We start from the raw sequence: 21,944 nt of genomic DNA on the forward strand, positions 1-21,944 counted from the left end.
AAATCTACTTCTGCTTCATTGAGTACACTAATCTTGTCATCAAGATTGTGTGGATCCCAGCAAACTGGGAAATTCTTAAAGAGATATGAATATCATCAGACCAACTTACCTGTCTCCTGAGAAACCTGTATGCAGGACAAGAAGCAACAGTTAGAAATGGACATGGAACAAAGGACAGGTTCAATATTGGGAAAGGAGTAATTCAAGGCTGTATAATGTCACCCTGATTATTTAATTTATATTCAGAGTACATTATACAAAATGCCAGACTAGATGAATCACAAGCTGGAATCAAGACTGATGGGAGAAATATAAAAAACCTCAGCTATGCAGATAATAACACTTTAATGGCAGAAAGTGAAGAAGAACTAAACAGCCTCTTGATGAAAGTGAAAGAAGAGAGAGAAAAAGCTGGCTAAAACTCAACATACAAAAGCCAAGATCATGGCATCTGGTCCCATTATTTCAAGGAAAATAGATGGGGAAAAAGTGTAAACAGTGACAGATTTTATTTCTTAGGCTCCAAAATCCTTACAGATGGTAACTACAGCCACAAAATTAAAAGACACTTGATCCTTGGGAAAAAAAGCTATGGCAAATATAGCATATTAAAAAGCAGAGACATCACTTTGCTACCAAAGGTCCATCTAATCAAAGCTATGGTTTTTCCAGTGGTCATGTATGTTATGAGTGTTGGATCATAAAGAAGGCTGAGTGCTGAAGAACTGATGCTTTCAAACTGTGGTGCTGGAGAAGACTCTTGAGAGTCCCTTGGAGGGCAAGGAGATCAAACCAGTCAATCCTAAAGGAAACCAACACCGAATATTCATTGGAAGGATTGATGCTGGAGCTGAAGTTCCAATATTTTGGCTACATGATGCAAATAGCCAACTCACTGGAAAAGTCTCATGCTGGGAAAAACTGAGGGCAGGAGAAGAAGGGGTGACAGAGGATGAAATGATTGAGTGGCATCTGGACTCAGTGGAGACGAGTCTGAGCAAATTCTGGGAGATAGTGAAGGAAAGGGAAACCTAGCATGCTGCAGTTCATGGGGTTGCAAAAAGTTGGACACAACTTAGTGATTGAAGAAAACAACAACATAAAAGCTAAAAGGAGCTGTGTGGCTAAGTAACCAAGCAGAGTGATATAGGGGAGGTAGCCAAATTCAGGAAAATAATTTTTTTTTTATATAAGTCACTTTAGGAATTACTAACATTTATTTATATTCAGTGTTTTATAACATTCTTGTTCTATCCCTAAAATGCAAAGTTCTATTTAAGATTTTCACTATCTGTGATTTTGAGAACATGATTATATTAAAGCCTTTTATCTTGTCCCATAGTTGCTGGGGAAAGCATTTTTCATCAGGTTTATATTGAAACCAGTCTGATATAACAATATTCACTCCATATTCATGTTATCATTTAGAGATCAAAAATTCAAAGACCATGGGAAATTTGATTTGACTTATAAACATCTAAATGTATTGTTTTGGCTCTCCAGCTTCTTTCGTTGATACCAAATGATATTCCTCTATGATGCTGCAGTTGATCTGAAATTACATTGAGGACACATATAGAACTTCAAATGTGGTCCCTTGGAGATTTCCATGAAAATTAGCTTAAATATTTTGAATATTTCAGAAATAATTTTTAAGTCCTATAAAGTCCTCTAACATTTTCTCCTTGTAGTAATTATTACAAATTCTATAGTTTCATGACTTCACATCAATTTAAATGACTCCTTTAGCTCTAACTCATCTCTTGAATGGAGAAGGCAGTGGAACCCCATTCCAGTACTCTAGCCTGGAAAATCCCATGGATGGAGGAGCCTGGTAGGCTGCAGTCTATGGGGTCACAAAGAGTCGGACACGACTGAACGACTTCGCTTTCACTTTTCACTTTCATGTGTTGGAGAAGGAAATGGCAACCCATCCCAGTGTTCTCTCCTGGAGAATCCCTGGGAGGGGGAGCCTGGTGGGCTGCCGTCTCTGGGGTCACACAGAGTTGGACACTACTGAAGCGACTTAGCAGCAGCAGCAGCATCTCTTGAAGATCTGGTTCTGTATTTCTACCTGCCAGGTGAGTTTCTCTGAGTAAATAAAGAAATAGATAGTTTATTACCTCAGATTTTTTCAACAAATTCTTAAGAGGTAACTAATACACTGATGTATAGAACAGTCTTTTGGACTCTGTGGGAGAGGGAGAGGGTGGGAAGATTTTGGAGAATGGCATTGAAACATGTATACTATCATGTATGAAACAAGTTGACAGTCCAGGTTCGATGCACGATATGGGATGTTTGGGGCTGGTGCACTGGGACAACCCAGAGGGATGATATGGGGAGGTAGGAGGGAGGAGGGTTCAGGATGGGGAACACATGTATACCTGTGGCGGATTCATTTCAATATTTGGCAAAACCAATACAATATTGTAAAGTTTAAAAATAAAATAAAATTTAAAAAAAAGAGGTAACTAATGCAAATTAATAGGAAGTAGAAGAAAACGTTTTATTTTTAGTTTGCTTAAACATTTTTCTATTGATTACATTTATCAAAAAATAAAATGGGCTTCCCTGGAATGTACTATGCTCCACATCCTAGGCAATACTAAAGAGCATAGGCTAGATAACAACTTGGCAAGGGATGGTGAAGTAGGAGTTTGACTATCACATAGTTGATCAAACAAGATAAACTTTCAAGTCCCACTTAATTCTGAGGTTCTATTATGTTGTACAATTACTCTTATGCTCTTCTCTCATCATATATTTTTTGAAAACACTTCTTTCACTGATAAAACTTACATGGTTTACATTTTTCCATTACGTATAATACAGATTACTTACTTCCTGGTGTATTATTCAACAGTTTAATTCATTTCAAAAAATATATTTGCTCCTAATTTGATCTCTTAAGGATTTTTTTTTGTCTCTTAGTAAATTTAATCTTAACACCTATAATCTGTTAATTCCAAATAAATTTAGAAAATCTTTTATAAAAGAAACAACTTTCTAAGCTTGATCCAAATTACAAATAAAAATCTGGAAATATGTTCATATTGAAAGATTTACTCTAGGAATCCTAAAATAGTTTTTCTTTGAGAAAGATGTGTTTACTTCAAAAATAAACTGAGATTTCATTTGACGGATGCCTATAAAATGTATCTAAATGTTTCAGTGAAACAGGATAGAAAAGATCACTGTCTAATTGAATATCTTGGACCTACCCCATACTTATGGCTTGTTAGTTATAATGAAAGTGCAGCTAACATTACAAATCTAAGTTGATTAACTAAATTTTACAAGATGCTTTTGAACAAAGTTATGAGTGCTCTTGAGCTTTTTCTACATGATATAAAATGGTACAAGCATGTTTCTTACGGAGGTTTAGAAAGATCTATATCTTTCTAATAAATATTTATGTAAAACATAATCTCAGTATCAATTAATCAAGCCTTTGAATTCTCTCAATAAATACCAATAAGCTCAAAAACAAAACAAAACTAAAAATATTTAATTTCTGTTTCCTCATACTTTTATTTGCCTATTTATTTTTGGCAGGCTAAATTTCCATTTTAAAACTTGTGTAAGTAATTGTATTTTCAATTGTTTCAACAATGATCTAAAAAGTTGATGAAATGAGGCTACAATTAACATTTTTATAATTATTAAATACATGGCTTATTGGCCTGAAAATTATTTGGAATGCACAAATAAATAAAAGAAAGAAATAGGGTTCACAATGCTTATGCAATAGTTGAAAACAAATGAATACAATATTTAGATAATTTAGATATGCTATATAAAATCATAAATTGCTACAGTTTGGAACTTTCTTGGGTGAATGTTCCATTATACAACAAACTCTCTAGTGATATTTCAATTAGTTTTAAATCTTTCAAAAGATGTATTTATATCATTTAAATCAGAGTAAGTAAAATATATATTAGACAAAAGAAATGTGCCTCCTTTATGCATTTTAATACCCTTGTCTTTCTCTGGAAAATGGCACAGTAGTAAAAAGGAACCTTGTGAAGCATTATAAAGTCTTTGTAACTAAAAATATATGTCAATCAGCATTATAAACATTTAATTTTTACTGAACTGAAAACTATATTTTGTATGTTATGGCTACATTTTCCCTTTATCCATTATGCATTTTTAATAAAGAACAGTTTTTTTCATAAGAGTTCTCCCTTTCACAATGTAAATTTATATGTAATTAAAACAAAACTAAGGACTTCTCAGGTGGCGCTAGTGGTAAAGAATCTACCTGCCAATGCAGGAGATGTAAGAGATGAAATTTGGATCCCTGGGTCAGGGAGACCCTCCTGAAGACAGGAATGGCAACCCACTCCAGTATTCTCACCTGGAGAATCCCATGGACAGAGGTGTCTGCTGGGCTATAGTTCATAGGGTGGCACAGAGCTAGACATGACTGAAGAGACTTAGCACACAAAATAAAACTATGGACATATAAAAGGTTTTCCCAATGGCTCAGCAGGTAAAGAATCTGCAGTGTAGGTGAAACAGGAGACACGGATTTGATCTCTGAGTTGAGAAGATCCCCTGGAGAAGGAAATAACAACCCACTCTAGTATTCTTGCCTGAAAAACCCCATGGACGGACGAGCCTGGAAGGCTACAGCCCAACGGATAGCAAAGAGTCTGACATAACTGGGCAATTAAGCACACACAAGCATGGACATATAATTGCCTTCACAGAATCCACTAAAACTCACAATACAGAATCACTCTAAGGCCCATGAAATGTACTACCCTGCTGCTGCTGCTAAGTTGCTTCAGTCGTGTCTGAGTCTGTGTGACCCCATAGACGGCAGCCCACCAGGCTCCTCCATCCATGGGTATTCTCCAGGCAAGAATACTGGAGTGGGTTGCCATTTCCTTCTCCAATGCATGAATGCATGCTAAGACGCTTCAGTCGTGTCCGACTCTGTGTGACCCTATGGACAGCAGCCCACCAGGCTTCTCTGTCCACAGGATTCTCCAGGCAAGAATAGTGGAGTAGGTTGCCATTGCCTTCTCCACAACATTTTTATAGCCTGAAATATTTGTGTTGGAAGTACTCAACACTAACAATCTGCCTTCTCTATTCAGTCTTATGTAGCTCCCCAGTACCCTCAAGCCATACCAAAATCTGCTCAGTATTAACATGTTCAGGGTCCTCTCATCAACAGATAACTTTGAAAATCAAATAAAATGAAAAAATTTTTTTTCAAAAGTTAAAGAGATTCAGCTGTTTTAGAAATGATGTTGCCTGACGGCTTTCAGGGTTACTCTAATATCCTCCAGTCCTAAAGCTCAGGGGTGTGTATGTGATTTCACACCTGCCCACATAGAATATGGTGTACTCAGGAGTGATTCTCCTCAAATTGAGCAACCACCTGAAAAGGCCAGAAACATGTCTATGACTCATCAGCTTACTGATGTAGCTTGGTTTCCTCTAAATCAGACTGATTTGTTATAGGTATGGATCTTTTTTGCAACCTTTCCTGGATATAGCTCTTCAAAACTGAACTTAAAGACTTAATGATTGTGAAACCTGAGATAAATGTTCTTTTCATATCCATGTTTTCACTTATGTAAAATTCATATGGAAGTATTTATTACCTAAGAAAATACTGAGGAAATGTTTGGAATTCATGCCAGTAGATATGCAAAGCTACATTTACAGGAATAAGTTTTGATATCATGGTACTCTTTTATCACTTTCTTGGTTCCTATAGATATCTTGTTAATCTAAATAGTTTTAAAGGAAACAGTATTTTGGAAAACAAATTGGAACATTGCAATTATTTTTTAAAAAAACAATATGTATTCACACTTTATACATAACTGATACAGTTAGTATACTGACTTTGGCATATATTTGATCCAAAAAAATTCACAGGCCTCTAGTTTTTCAATATAACCAGTTTCATCCTTGTCATTTTTTAATGAAGGTAATATGGACACTAGACTTCTCATATGCATATAATAAAGAGTAACAATGATATAACACAGAAAATAGAATCCATTAAATAAAGGCTAAAATCGTATCTTGAGACCTGCTCCTCAGAGATTTTCATATATAAAAGCACTGTCTCTTAGTAAGGGTTGAGTTAGAGTTCCTTTGAAAGCTTTTGAAAATAGGGTGAGTTCACGTTACATCTACAATTGTAATAGCTACACAACTTCTCTCGTCTTGGACAATTTATTGCATTCACTTCAGGAAGGAATGGTAAGAGATACAGAGATGATTCTGCAGACTCTGTCCTATTCAGTTTGGTAGCTAGTGGAAGACTGCCCTCTCTACCAACACAAGTCTCTGATGAACGGGATCTATTAAGAAGAACTGCGTTGGTTTACACTGCAGATTGAATGGAGCATTAAGTGACTGCTTTAGTATGACTGCAGTGGGGGTAATGGTCGCCTTCAGTGGGTATATAATGTTGCAATAATACTTTCACATAGGTGCAACAATTGTTCAAGTGTCCTTAATTTGTCTCTATCCAGCATATCTCCGTTAAATTCCCCCACCATCCTTCACTCTACAATCTTATTTTCTTCCTTCTTAGCAGGTGTAAACAGATGAGCAAATACACGTACTCTCAAATCGTCACTTATGTATCATGAAGGTGGAGGTCTACTGCAAATAACTTGAAAACTGCTTCTAGGAGGCGTTTAGCGATACCGCCCACCGAGACAGGTCAGATGCGCTTAATTTGATCACCCCCACCCCCTCAGGCCTGGGCTGTAATTTTCCAAACAACCATCTCTCATTTGCAAATAAAAGTTAAAATCAATCCAGAGATACAGAATGCTAACTTCTTGTTAGTCAAATTTACAGGGTTTTTCTTCGTAGAGCTGCCAGATTGTGACCGATCAAAAGAGGAGAGAGAGAGAGAATATGAATATCACTTGCTTCCTTGCTTCCTAAGCAGGGATTTGCCTGCGATGCGCGGCGAGAGGACTGCGGCGGCTGATTTACACAGTTGGAGCGGAGGAGGGGCCGGGGGTGCTGGGGGGACAAGCTGGCGGAGGCTCCGGTGATGGGCTGATCTGGGGGCTCCCGAGCGGCGCTCCCTCCATGAGCGATTTGGGGGCGGCTGATGGATTTACATTCGGGTTCCAGCCTGGCGTTCGGTATATTGTCTCCTAACACCCGACCTGGTGCTCCCAGTTTGGGTGCAGACGTTGGTAAGTAACGTGTAATCCGATTTTAGTTATTTCCTAGGCCATTAAAGTGGCACTTTTAAAGCAGGTCAGTCTTAAATGAGGCTGCCGCCGAGAGCGTCTCCTTGGCCTGAAGCATTCCGCGGTCCCCTTCCCCGCCCCCCACCCTCTCCTGCTCCAGAAGTGAGGACGCTTGAATGGTGAGCTGTCAGGGGGCTCACTTTCTGCCAACCGGATCGCTTCACCTTGGTGTTTTACCCGAGATCCCCCAAATTCAAGTCGAATTTGGAGTGTTCAGCCATACTGTTGTATTTGTATCCCGTCTCTCTTTTTCTCTCCTCCTCCCCCCGCCCCCACCTTCGCTGTCTGGCCAATGCTGGGATCTGGGATCTGGACACCCCCTTCCAGTCTGCTTCCCACTCCACCCCACCTCTTCTTCTCTCATCTACACAGCACCCACCCCCACTTCCACCTACCCAAAGGGTCAAGAGCAAAGACACCGGGAGAAGGCAAGGTCTAATCCCAGCTCCCTTTAGGGAAGGAGGCCTCGGGAAGGGATTGCGCTTTGAGTGACAACCTTTCAGGAAGCTAGAGAGAAAAACCCGGAGACCGAGCCAGGGTTCTCGGGGACCGTGGAGCTCACAGCTGAATCGAGATCACCGAGATCTGAAATCAAAGAGCTCAGTCCTGGGACACTCACGCTGCCTGCCTGCCATCGAGGGTATATAGAGCTGTGGTCCTGAGTGTCTGTCACCGGCATTGCCGCGCTAGGTGTGCGCCCGGCTCTCCCATTGGTATGCAGCGACCATTTCCCTGCGAGTCTCAAAGGTGGAAACACTTGAAAGGATTACAAGCGTGATTTGGTGGCCTTTCTGAAAGTTGGCGGCCTGGGGAGGAGAAACTGCAGGCTACGGCATGATGGATATAATTCTGCCTCCCGGAGAGTTTGCACCTCTCGCTGGGAAGCCCCTTGGAGTAAACCTCGGAGATCGAGAGCGCTCTGCACTGATAGGTACTCGCCGCCATCCTTTCCTACTTTGCCTAATTGAAACCAGTGTTCTCGCGTGTAAGGATGTTCTTTGTAGAGCATATAGTTTGGCCGCGGTGGCTTCTGTACGCTCACAGGTGCTAGAGGGTTATATCTTTGAAGCGGATCATTTAGCTGTAAGGACGATGATAGAAAGAGTGGTACTGGAAACTAAAATACCCTCGGACCCCTTTTCTTGGGGGTGTAAATCGTAAGTAACTCCAACAAATAGGCCAGGTGGCAGAGCGAAGGGCCCCTCCCCCAGCGGACCGCTCGTGTTGTAAAGGATAGAAGGAAAATGGCTTGAGCTTTTTAATCATTTTCCATTTCTAAACAGACCCATTGTGCGTTTCGCCTGGCGACAGATTAGAAAAGGACCTCTGGAAGGATCAGGGCTTTTCAGAAAATGAATGATGCAGCATTTTAATTATTTGTTCTAGGGAAGATCATTTTGCTTCCATATTGGAATATTTAATCTTAGATATGGAGAGATTAGTGGGCTCGGAGATCCAGCAAAGGGGAGGGGGAGGTGGGAGGGGGCACTGTGGGGAGAAAGGGCTTCTTGTCCTCCCTGTGGACAAACAAATGATGCTGGGCGCTCGCAGCAGGAAGCGGTCGAAATCCGGACTCCAGGGCCCTTCATCTCCTAACTTTTGGAGCTCTTCCTATCTCTTAGATACCCTGCATCGAGAAAAAGGGAAGGAAAATGGTGAAATGCCCTTTAGGACATGTCCCGGATCAAGAACTTGGAGCGGGATGTGGGGGTGGGGGGGGGGGTGGTGGTGGTGGTTGTAGTTCAAGACAGAACAGAGAATGATTGCAGAGAGGGCCATTTACTGTCACTGGAGCGCAGGGAAGCCTCCCGGTTACCCATCGATTCCATCGCATCTTGGGTTCCGATAAGATTCCTGAAATAGTCACCATCTCTGCACGTTGGGTACAGAAGGTGGTGTTGGGGGCTGGGGCGGGGGGCAGCTGGTGAAAGAGACGGGATTGCTCTGTTCTGAGCTCAGCTTCTTGGCTGAGACCGATAGATTGGGTGGGTCTGGAATGTTAAGGTTGGGGAACGTTAAGAGAATCCTGCCCTCCTTCTTACTTAGTCTCTGACAGCCACTGTGGAGTGTCGGACACAGGTGCGGTCACTTCTAATGCAAAATATGCAAATATCCTATGACTGATTTTTAAGTAACGGTTTTTTTCTGTTAGATTATTTATATATATTTAGAATGGTAATGACATATACATTTGGTCTCGTGAAAAAGTGCTTTAAGAAAAACTCACCTCTACGGGCTAGCTAACTTTGAGCCCTTGGGCAAGTCCAGTTCTTTAGCGACCATAAAGCCTTTCCTTTCCCCGTGAGATGATGACAGGATTCATGTGTGTTGTGGGGGCGAGGGCGACATCCTCGAGGCACAGTTGTCGCTAACTAGACTCCTTTGCTGCACACTTGCCTCTCTCCAGTTTCCCTACTAAGGTGCATTTTCGTCCCAGCAGGTAGGACTGTAAAACCATCAGATGAGGCTTTAAAAACTCTTCTTAGAGAATCCTTGTGAGCTCTGATCTGGTGGCTCCTCTTCACTGAAATGTCTTCCCTCAATCAACCCCACCCTCAGGACTCTCTACCATCCTCTTCCCGAAAATACCACGGAGAAATATGAGGGGGTTGGGGGGGAGGGGCGGGGCAAATAAATGAAAGGAAAAAAAAAAAAAAGAATCTAAACCCTGAAATGCTGCCCCCTATCCCCGCGAGGTCTTTCCTGGTGGAAGAAGTGAAATGTGTCATTGTTATCCAAGTGGTCTGCGTATCCTTCCAGAGCACTGGCTTGTCTCTGGTTTTTAGAAGGTGGAAGCAGCCAGAGCTGTTGAATCCAGGGGAAATCGAAGGCTCTGAACTGCTGCACAACAAAAGGATTCCTGGTGCAAAGAAATCGAAGCAAAATGCAGGAGAAACTCGGTCCAAGTCGCTCAGGCTGCCTGAGCTCTTACTCAGGACACCCAAGCAGAATCAGCTATATTCAGCTCTTCTGCTTTGGAGACCTGAATTTCCCTTTATCCCCGTCTTTGAGAGTAAGTGTGGGCTGTGAAAACGATAATTCTAAAGAACAGTCTTACTTTTCAAACTGTCTACACTAGAGAGCGGAGATTTGGGAACTAGAGGAGCAAACTAGTCAGGCAATGGTTTCCTTCAGTTAAATTAAGAAATCAAAATTAAAAAAAAAAAAAAAATGCCAACCACCCCTTCCCCCGTCCCGACCAAAGGAATGTTTCCCTTTGGTTGATCTCTTCTTCCTTTTTAAAAAAATTTTGACAGTTTGTCATCTTGACCCCTCCACTTCTTTTCTCTCCCCTTAAACACACACACACACTCACACCCACACAACTGTATAGTCACGGCTTCCTAGTGCTCGCGCCCGACCCCATGGTAAGCGCGTTCCCCTTCTCGGGGCTCATTTTCGTGACGTGGAAAGCCGGATCCAGGGTTACAGCACATATTAAAAAAAAAAAAAAAAAGCCAGCGCAAGAGAAGTCCGCGATTCTGCACTGTGATTGAGCCTGCCCTCCTCCCTGCCTTCCTCCCGCCCTTCCTCCAAGTGCCCAATGATGTGCTGCCGGTACCCAGGGAGAGCAGCTACGGCGGCGGCAGCGGCGGCGGCGGCGGCAGCGAAGCTGGAAGCCTGCAGCAGCCCCTTCTCTCTCCTCTATTGAGTGTGCCAAGCGGCAGTTCTGCATTCTAAAGAAACCCATTGAAAGGCCCCTTGCATTCCCAGCACGTCTCAAGCTTGCTTTTATTTTTTTTTTCTGTGGTCTCTCCCCCCACCCCCCACTATCCCCCTTTGCTTTAGCTTCAGCAAAAGGAAGGAAGGGGGAGGGAAAGAAAGAATCCTTAAACTCAAGCTTCTTCTTTTTTTTTTCCTTCCCCCCTCCCCCGATGATCAATGCTTAAAAAAATAAAAATCCTGCAAAATAGGTAAGTCAAAGCCATATGGAGCTTTTCTTGTCTAAATATCAGGGACCTCAAAAACAAGGAAAAACATAGAAAAAAAAAGAATGGTAAAAAAGAAAGAACTTAAGTAGGTTTTAATATTTTAAAAGGGGTACAAGGAAGACTTATACTGCAGTGTAGCCTCATCTGCTTTCTTTTTTCATTTAATTGTTTCCAAAAATTGAGTACTGCATGCCTGAGGCAAATTTCTCTTTGCTTTCTTAAGGGTTCTCCTCTCCGTACAGTTGTGTACATCATATGCAAGCTGAATGTGGAGATTTATTATTTTCACTCTCCCTATAAGTTATATCATTGTGTTTTAAGTTAGGTTGACAAAATATTTCCTTAATGGATGCATCTGTGTGGAAAGAAAATACATACTAAAAACTCCGGTTTATTTTTATTGATCAAAAACAATTTAATTTTGATTGATATTTCAGTGACTTAGAAGGGCAATCTAATATAACTGCATCATTATAATTTATTTATATATGCATTTTCATATATGGATATTAGGCTCCAAGAGATCCATGGAGGAAAGCTCCGAATTATTAGATTAGTGCACTGTATTTGTTCCTTCTCATTGGAAAAGAGCAATATCTTTCTGAAATGTATTTCATGTGATCATTTATCAGGAGGTAAGAATCCAGGTTTCCACTATTTCTTGCCTTTACCCAAACCTCCTCTACAAACCACCTGCCATTCCATCTTTTTGCAGGATTCCTCAGTTGATCATGATGGAACAGATATACATTCCAAACTAAGCTCTGCAAGTGTTTTAATACAGACACTCCTAGGCTCAGCACCCTTTAGCTGTCACTATCTTTAGCTCTGACAACTGCATGGGCTTGTTCTTTAGAAAGGCTAATCATGCCTAAAGGATTTAAACAGCCAAATGATACACATATGTAGAAATAATGTAATTAAAGGAGATGTTAATAATCTGTGCTTGGGCAAAAGGGGTTGGGGTACAGTGAGTTACTGGGCATGCACTAAAATTAAGCATATTGTGCTCATTTCTTAAGAGAAATCTTGGGTTTTCCTGAGATACCAATCATCTTACACAGCTTAACATCTGATGTTGGTCCAAAGGCTCATAATCTATCATACTCTTTAATCTAATAACTTTGGGGCATGCCATATCTTTTTATGAACAGAAACCCATAGTTTAAAGAACATTTTCTTCCATCAGAGTTTCAATCAGATCCATAATAGGCACCTCTGATAGCAATGAGAGTTTTAACAGGCAAACAAGTGTAATAGCCAAATAATTGCCATTATTACTGAATCTGCCTATCCCTAAGAGGAATCACTGTATGCCAGTTTCCTTGCTTGCTACAAGAGACAACAAAGGATGCTTTTGATTTAATGATACACCCTTCCCCAGGTATGGCTTGATTCAGGAAAGTGTCATCACATGGCACAATACTTCAGTCTCCTAATTTTAAGATATAGGACATATTAAGCATGTTGATAGGTCATTTTGAGTGTCAGTTCAACAATTACTAAAGTTTTTATATCACTCTTAAAAAGGTCCACATATAGGAGTCAATTAGAGTAGTGTATATGATGAAAAGCTAAAAATCTGCATCTTTATTTCTGTTGCAGTTTTGTAATCAACCGCGAATGATGAAACCTTCTATAGCTGAGATGCTTCACAGAGGGAGGATGTTGTGGATAATTCTTCTAAGCACAATTGCTTTAGGATGGACTACCCCGATTCCCCTCATAGAGGACTCAGAGGAAATAGATGAGCCCTGTTTTGATCCATGCTACTGTGAAGTTAAAGAAAGCCTCTTTCATATACATTGTGACAGCAAAGGATTTACAAATATTAGTCAGATTACTGAGTTCTGGTCAAGACCTTTTAAACTGTATCTGCAGAGAAATTCAATGAGGAAATTGTACACCAACAGTTTTCTTCATTTGAATAATGCTGTGTCCATTAACCTTGGGAACAATGCATTGCAGGACATTCAAACAGGAGCTTTCAACGGTCTTAAGATTTTAAAGAGACTGTATCTTCACGAGAACAAGCTAGACATCTTCAGAAATGACACCTTCCTTGGCTTGGAAAGTCTGGAATATCTTCAGGCAGACTACAATGTAATTAAACGTATTGAGAGTGGGGCATTTCGGAATCTAAGTAAATTGAGAGTTCTGATTTTAAATGATAATCTCATTCCCATGCTTCCAACAAATTTATTTAAGGCTGTCTCCTTAACCCACTTGGACCTGCGTGGAAACAGGTTAAAAGTTCTTTTTTACCGAGGAATGCTAGACCATATTGGCAGAAGCCTGATGGAGCTCCAGCTGGAAGAAAATCCCTGGAACTGTACATGTGAAATCGTGCAACTGAAGAGTTGGCTGGAACGCATTCCTTACACTGCCCTGGTGGGAGATATCACCTGTGAGACTCCTTTCCATTTTCATGGAAAGGACCTGAGAGAAATCAGGAAAACAGAACTCTGTCCCTTGTTGTCTGACTCTGAGGTAGAGGCTAGTTTGGGGATTCCCCACTTGTCATCAAACAAGGAGAATGCATGGCCAACTAAGCCTTCCTCAATGCTGTCCTCTGTCCATTTTACTGCTTCTTCTGTTGAATACAAGTCCTCAAATAAACAGCCCAAACCCACCAAACAGCCTCGAACACCAAGGCCACCGTCCACATCTCAAGCTTTATACCCTGGTCCAAACCAACCTCCCATTGCTCCTTATCAGACCAGACCACCCATTCCCATTATATGCCCTACTGGGTGTACCTGTAATTTGCATATCAATGACCTTGGTTTGACTGTCAACTGCAAAGAGCGAGGATTTAATAACATTTCTGAACTTCTTCCAAGGCCTCTGAATGCCAAGAAATTGTACCTGAGTAGCAATCTGATTCAGAAAATATACCGTTCTGATTTTTGGAATTTCTCTTCCTTGGATCTCTTACATCTGGGGAACAATCGTATTTCTTATGTCCAGGATGGGGCCTTCATCAACCTGCCTAACCTAAAGAGCCTCTTTCTCAATGGCAACGATATTGAGAAGCTGACTCCAGGCATGTTTCGAGGCCTACAGAGTTTGCACTACTTGTACTTTGAGTTCAACGTCATCCGGGAAATCCAGCCTGCAGCTTTCAGCCTCATGCCCAACTTGAAGCTGCTATTCCTCAACAATAACTTGCTGAGGACCCTGCCAACAGATGCCTTTGCAGGCACATCCCTGGCTCGGCTCAACTTGAGAAAGAACTACTTCCTCTATCTTCCTGTGGCTGGTGTCCTAGAACACTTGAATGCCATTGTCCAGATAGACCTCAATGAGAATCCTTGGGACTGTACCTGTGACCTGGTTCCCTTCAAACAGTGGATTGAAACCATCAGCTCAGTCAGTGTGGTGGGTGATGTCCTATGCAGGAGCCCTGAGAACCTCACCCACCGTGACGTGCGCACTATTGAACTGGAAGTTCTCTGCCCAGAGATGCTACACATCGCACCAGCTGGAGCATCCCCCGCTCAGCCTGGAGATGCTCACCTTGCTGGGGGGCCGACGAGTGCATCACCTTATGAGTTCTCTCCCCCTGGGGGCCCTGTGCCACTTTCTGTGTTGATTCTCAGCCTGCTGGTTCTGTTTTTTTCAGCAGTCTTTGTTGCTGCAGGCCTCTTTGCCTATGTCCTCCGACGGCGCCGGAAGAAGCTGCCCTTTAGAAGCAAGAGGCAGGAAGGCGTGGACCTCACTGGCATCCAGATGCAATGCCACCGACTTTTTGAGGATGGTGGAGGTGGTGGAGGTGGAAATGGAGGTGGGGGCCGACCAACTATTTCTTCCCCAGAGAAGGCCCCTCCTGTGGGTCATGTATACGAGTACATTCCTCATCCCGTTACTCAGATGTGCAACAACCCCATCTACAAGCCTCGTGAGGAGGAGGAGGTGGTTGTTTCATCAGGGCCAGAGGCAGGGGGTGCAGAACGTGGGGCTCCTGTGACACAACCTCCGGGAATGGGGGAGGTTCTCCTAGGAAGTGAGCAGTTTGCTGAGACACCCAAGGAGAACCACAGCAACTACCGGACCTTGCTAGAAAAAGAAAAGGAGTGGGCGCTGGCAGTGTCCAGCTCCCAGCTCAATACCATAGTGACCATGAATCATCATCACCCTCACCCTCACCACTCAGCAGTTGGTGGGGTTTCCGGGGTAGTTGCGGGAACTGGGGGAGACTTGGTTGGGTTCCGCCACCACGAGAAGAATGGCGGGGTGGTGCTGTTTCCTCCGGGGGGAGGTTGTGGTGGCAGCAGTATGCTACTAGACCGAGAGAGGCCACAACCAGCCCCCTGTACGGTGGGGTTTGTGGACTGTCTCTATGGCACAGTGCCCAAATTAAAGGAACTGCATGTCCATCCTCCTGGCATGCAATACCCAGACTTACAGCAGGACGCCAGGCTCAAAGAAACCCTTCTCTTCTCGGCTGGAAAGGGCTTCACAGACCACCAAACCCAAAAAAGTGATTACCTCGAGTTAAGGGCCAAACTTCAAACCAAGCCGGATTACCTCGAAGTCCTGGAGAAGACAACATATAGGTTCTAACAGAAAAAGAAAAATACATTAGTGCTTTTTTTTTTTTTTCAAAAGAAAAGAAAAATAAAAGAAATATATCCCTTGCTCCCTTTACACTTGTCCCAATAACTCCATCCTCACAAACTTCCCTGCCCTGAACAGAACTGAAACCGCATGATAACTAGAAAATACAGATGTATGCTCTCCCCACTCAGATGTGATTTGGAGGAAGGGCCATACACAGATCATTAATCAATGAAGTGCCTTCGCAGACTTTTGCCAGCAAATGTTATCATTATTTTTTTATACTGAAACTTGAGACTTTGACTGTGCCATGTATAAGGTATATTGGGGATCATTGTATTGATCCTAATTAAGTAAAATTCAATGTGTCTTTTTATTTTCAGTAACTTTTTTTTTTAGTTGTAGTTTTGCTTTGACAGGGAGGGGGGAAAACAGATTGCCATTTGTGGTTTTCGTTCCTCTTCCCATCATGGCACAGATTCTGTACATGTATTAACAATGCAGTTTGCTGCATGCCTGGAAACTGCAAGACGGGGAGGGAGGGGGCGGGCTTTGCTGGAATGTTCTCACCCACTCGTTTTTTCTGTCACACACATACCCACATGCACATCACAAATCCCTGCACATAGTTAGGTCCCTAAACCTGCAGTTTCTTCCTTCTGGTGTAGGTACACACACACACACACACACACACACACACACACACACACACACCCCTCATCCATTCAACCCAATCTAATTAGTTCGGGTTTGATCCATTCCTATCCTCTCCATAGCTTCACCTTCCTTTCTCCTCTAGTGTACAGCTCAAAACATCTCTCCTACCACCCTGGAAAAGTCATCTTCTAGGCTGGAGCCTACTGAAGTGGAGGCCTGATGGTTTAACAGCTGGAGGCACTCACCTAGGGATGAGCACCTTCTTTGTGACACTTCAGCCTGATGCCAAGATTTTTTGGAGAACATCTGCACTTTCTTATATATATATAATATAAAAAAAACATAAAAAAGCAACTGGGTATATATCACTAACAGCTTTGTAGGAAGCACTTTTAATGTTTTCTCTCTCACACACAAAGATTCAAAAGAAATGTGCATATATTTATTCTGTAATTTCAGTGATTATAAATTGTAAAGGTAATGTTTAATCATTGTATAGTGATTATGCGTCTGGTATAGCTTTCCTAATAAAAAGTTTTTGAAAAACATAATACATTATATATAGAGGATACAAAGCTTGAACTTTAAACTCCAGCTATGCCATGCCTTTTGTGCTCCCATTTTTTAAAATCTTTCTTTTACTTCTTACACAGAAAGCTAGTTTATTAACAAGTTTGATGCACTGTGATGTTAATAAATCTTGTAACTCACGACACCCATTCCACACACTAGGATAAAAATGGGACATAAAAAAATGTGATTTATCAATATATAGTTCACTTCTTTCTCTTGAATTATGAGTTTCAAACTTAGTACTCCAATGATGTATCATTTTTCCTAGGCAGGATGCAGTTGGGAGAAACTGTAAATATATTGCTAAGAAGTACAGGATTAATTAGGAAACACTGATCAAGAATCCATGAATCGTATGATAGTTAAAGGCTTAAAGGAATGCTATAGTTTTTAAAAAATATGCACTAAAATTACTTACACACACACACACACACCAACCAATCAAAGTATAAGGCCTGGGAGCCAATTTGACAGTCAGCATTCTGTTATTTCTGAAAGCTGTCATTGTTATATTTTAGCTCTTGCTTTTATCAACCACTTACTGCAACCGACCCCAAACATGCTTGAACTAAGACAGGATGCTGAATGAGTTTATCTTTCTGTATGACACTAAAATGATGTTACAAAATTAATCTGACAATAATTTGAGTTATTATCCATTTACATGTGAGCGAAACCAAAGAAAATCGTATTTTTAAGGTGCCAGTATCTTGTTTGTGAAGGAAACTGAACTAATACAAAGAAACCAGAGAGCTTTGAGACAGGCATTTATCTCATCAGGCCAGTAGAGGACAGCAGAGCTCCAGAGATTCATAGACCCTGTACCTGCAGAGCTGTGCAGTGAGGCCAGCGTTCTCTGCTAGTTTCCTCCAGTTGCCCTTAGTAGAAATTATCATTATGCTTTGAATGTAATTCACTGCAGGCCCTGATGCCTTACATCACATTTTTTTTCCATAAAAAAGAAGACTAGTAGCTTCTAAAGCTCCTTAACTGATACGAAACTAAGGCACGGTACTTAAAAAAGCCCCATGAATGTCTAGAATAACATATTTGTATTTCTTGATTAATTATATATGAGTAATAACATAGATATGCATAAAATAAAAAACACAAGTATATCAATGTAAAACGCAACTTTTCAGGACTACCTTGTATTTGGCACATTATATCTAAAACTTTCCTCCTCCATTATTTGAAGTATATTTTGGAATTAGTTCAGATGAAGAAAAGCCCTTGGGCATAATTCACTATTTCTCTATATACAATATTGAAATACAGATCTTTTGCAAGAGGATCAGATCCACTATTACATAGCTGTTGTTCTTTGTTTCTTCTTTTCACTTTCCCAGAAGTTACCTTTTTCTAAGTTATCTCACCTTCCTTGCTCTTTCTAATCATCTCTTCATCCTTTACCTGACAATTTTATTTTTTAAGGTACAGAAAGTTAGTATTAACCTTTAAGTGGCTTACTATCAGATTTATGAAGTCCCTCTAGACTAGGTATTTACCATGTTCCTATTCCTCCTAATCAAATGTTTTAATGATTAGCATAAAGCATGTGCATAATAAAACTCAGAGTGCAAAGCAAGATACTTCTAACATTATCATCATTTCCTTAACAACTATGCATACAATCATAACATGACATATTATACAAATCAGACTATAGTACAATCCCTAATAAAACCAGATCTTTCAACATTTGAAAAGTGTCCATAAACCATATCAAATTATAACTTGATAACTGTAATGTTTATATTTTATTCATTAAATACAGAAAGTAAGACTATCTCTTCTTATATAGGTATGAATTTTATCCTTGAATTAGGAATAAATTTATTTAATGAAAATAAATTTACATGAGAATGAAATTTTGTATCTAAAGAGATAATATTTTGCTTCCATGGAGTTTTCTATCCCCTGGGCAAGGCCACTTATTTTAGCTGTGCATTAAAAATAGTTAAGTTAGCTTCAATTTATGATATCAGATAACGTTTTCTTCAAGTACCATGGGCATTAACATAGGTCCTATGATTAGGATTTGTTCTATGTTTTTGCTGCAGTAAAATGATTATTTTTTTTAAAAGACAGATTATTAATTCACTTCATAATGATGGTCAGTTTGACTGAAGCAGTCCCAGATCTGACTAATATCTTCTTATCTTCTTTGCTGTTTTAGTACAAATTAGAATAACAATATTTGACAATAACATGTATTGTTTTAGCCCTTTAACTATGAGATGGTGAGTAGAAAATACTCGAAAGTGAAATGTTAGTTTGACTCACTACTAGTTTTAACACATTATTTTTCTATACAGAATTATTATGTGAATACTTTTAGGTTTTAATTTTAAAAGTATTGTTTCATCTAATTGCAAAATACTAAAAAATATAAGGATAATGAGTACCATATTTTAAATAAAAGTTTAGAAAGAGAGATCACAAGGAAAAAGCTTACTGAGCTTGAAAAGTTTTTTTTTTTCCCCTTATCTAGGAATCCTAGTTTTAAATTCTTACTATCTACAAAAAATACTTGTGTTTAGAATTATGAAACTTGGTAATGCAATCACAGAACATAACTTTCCTTTGACTATTGTAACACATTATTTTGATCCATTTAGTATAAATACATTGCTCACACAGTGCTAACCTTTTTAAATTATGTTGTCTAAGCCAATAAATGTTGTATTTTTTTGTAAAATTGCTACGACAAAGCAATCATTAACAAGATGCTCCACAAAACGTAAGACATATGACTGTAATGAGTTAAGATAATGTGAGAGGAAATGACTAAAAGAAGACTTCATCTTAAGTGACTTGAGCAAGTTGAATTTGAGCTTAGACATTTTTTTTTTCTTTTTTTCCTTTTTGCCGCACCATGTGGCATGCAGAACTTCCCTGACCAGGGATGGAACCTGTACCCCCTGCAGTCTTAACCGCTGGATCTCCAGGGAAGTCTAAGCTTAGGCATTTCTAATATATTTAGCTCAAAATTCTCAACTGTGAAAATTCAGGTAAACAGAACATAAATAACTATCACGAATTTTACTATATAAGTATTCTGCTTAACAAATATACTACATGCCTTTTAAAATAGGAGCAATAACACGTGTAATTGGGCAGTCATGTGTGTGTGTATATAAATATAGTACTATTATATATGTATATACATTGTATATACATGTATAGAGTTTATATATGCTGGATTATACATACATGTAAATTATGGATCTTTTTCTTTCATGTATAATAATTTCAGTTTTATGCATTTATTTTCCTTGCTTCTGTTTAGCTACCGTCCAAGTAAAGCTGGATGAAATTATGAGTCTTCACTTTGGGAATATTCACATGTAAAAAGTAACTCTGTAATTAGTATCTTTGAATTTAAAAGTCTTTTATCTTCCAATTTGTTTCATTTTATTATTTAAGTCATAGGGGACAAATCTCAGTCAAACTGTGATTTAAGTCAAGTCCTCACAGAAAAGAAACTAATCTCTTATAAATATGCAACACAAGTCAAATGAAAAGCAAGTGCTTCTTTCATTTTTATATTTCCAAAATAAATTTTACAGGTAAAAACAATTTCAGCAGCTTTATTAATTTGATAAGATCTTTGTAATTTATTTAGATATATAGAAAAAGTGAAATCTTAAAGGTAAATATAAGTAAAGGACTTATTTAAGACATTCAGCATCCTATTTTACTTTTTAAAATAATATCCTTGATATATAATATATAATACTAGTAATAATAATAAGCAGAGGTGATCATTTCTAGTATGCTTTTACAAAATATAAATATAAGGCAAAGATTTTTCAATCAAGAAGGCAGGTGTACACCAGGTCTGCTAGTTGTGAAGAGGTAATGGTTTGACTATCCTCTTTAATTCTGATACTATTTGCTCCTGAAAATAATATACATTTTTTGAGAATATGTATGGTTTCTTCTGTATTGCATAAATATAGATAATTTTTCATATGACTTTAAAATTTTAATAGAAACTGATACTTGTGATGAACTTCAAAGATATATAGCCAGGAAGACTTTATCATAAATTTATGGGTGAGCCAATACCTTCAAACATTAAAACATAGATGAACACTAGTAAAAAGGAGGCTTTCTTCATTAACACCCAGTATAAAAAGGCCCAGCATACATAATTAAATATTTCTTTAGTGTATCAGTTCATCCACGTGTTTATGAGTATAGTAAACTGGTAGAATTTACAGTGTATTCAATTGTATCAAAAAAGTTGCATTGAAAAGAATGTGCTAATAACCATTTAAAAATAAACCTGAGTACTTTATTTTAATTCAATTGTAATAATTAGCAGACCATTCTCTTAAAGAGGAATTAGCAGACCATTCTCGTGAAGAGGAAAAGTACCATGTTACTGATATCGTATTATATCTGAATGCAGGGTTTTTGTGCATTTGACCTACTTTACTGGGAACTTTTGAGGTTTAGAGTTTATTTGCATGATGAAATACTACATAATGATTTTTGGTAGAATTTAAAACAAGAGCATATCTTGCCTAACCTGAGGTGGCAAAGTTAGCTCTGAAAAAGGATGCTGAAACAAGGATGTCATCTGATTTTGTGAAGGAATGGAAAGTTCTCTTCTGGCTCCTGATCTTATTCCTTTCACTATTCCTGACAGTTCTGCTTCTACTTCTGTTTTTGACTCAGTACCAAGATATTCTTGTGACTAAGGGCACAATCACTGAGCTCAAATTAGGTGCTAAGGCAAGATGAGGGAATGATGAGAAACCCCTCACCCGATAACAAAATGTTCAATTCACTTATCTTGCACCTGAAGCTGAGAAAATAATTCAACATATCTCATTTCACTGTGAAATCATGTTTAAGTCCAGTGAAAAAAGTCAGAACCTAAAATAATAAACTCAGAACCACTTCTAAAGATCAAGAGAGAACCTCCAAATGCTTTAAAACTGTGGACCTTATCTTT

General features: G+C 39.5%; 1 protein-coding gene across 2 annotated transcripts; it reads left to right on the plus strand.

The window, feature by feature from the left end:
• Window positions 1–6,595: 6,595 nt before the first annotated feature.
• On the plus strand, window positions 6,596–16,121 carry SLITRK3 (SLIT and NTRK like family member 3). 2 transcript variants are annotated; one of them, XM_061416897.1, is made up of 2 exons: window positions 6,596–7,196; window positions 12,791–16,121. In XM_061416897.1, exon 2 carries the CDS (start codon window positions 12,809–12,811, stop codon window positions 15,749–15,751), a length of 2,943 nt encoding a protein of 980 aa, XP_061272881.1. In that variant the 5' UTR covers window positions 6,596–7,196; window positions 12,791–12,808; the 3' UTR covers window positions 15,752–16,121. The 2 variants fall into 2 exon arrangements, with proteins under 2 accessions (XP_061272881.1, XP_061272871.1); XM_061416887.1 differs by lacking the exon at window positions 6,596–7,196 and adding an exon at window positions 7,436–8,184.
• The last annotated feature ends 5,823 nt before the right edge of the window (window positions 16,122–21,944 follow it).

Source organism: Bos javanicus, chromosome 1 (assembly GCF_032452875.1).
Source record: "Bos javanicus breed banteng chromosome 1, ARS-OSU_banteng_1.0, whole genome shotgun sequence".
NCBI classification, from domain to species: domain Eukaryota; kingdom Metazoa; phylum Chordata; class Mammalia; order Artiodactyla; family Bovidae; genus Bos; species Bos javanicus.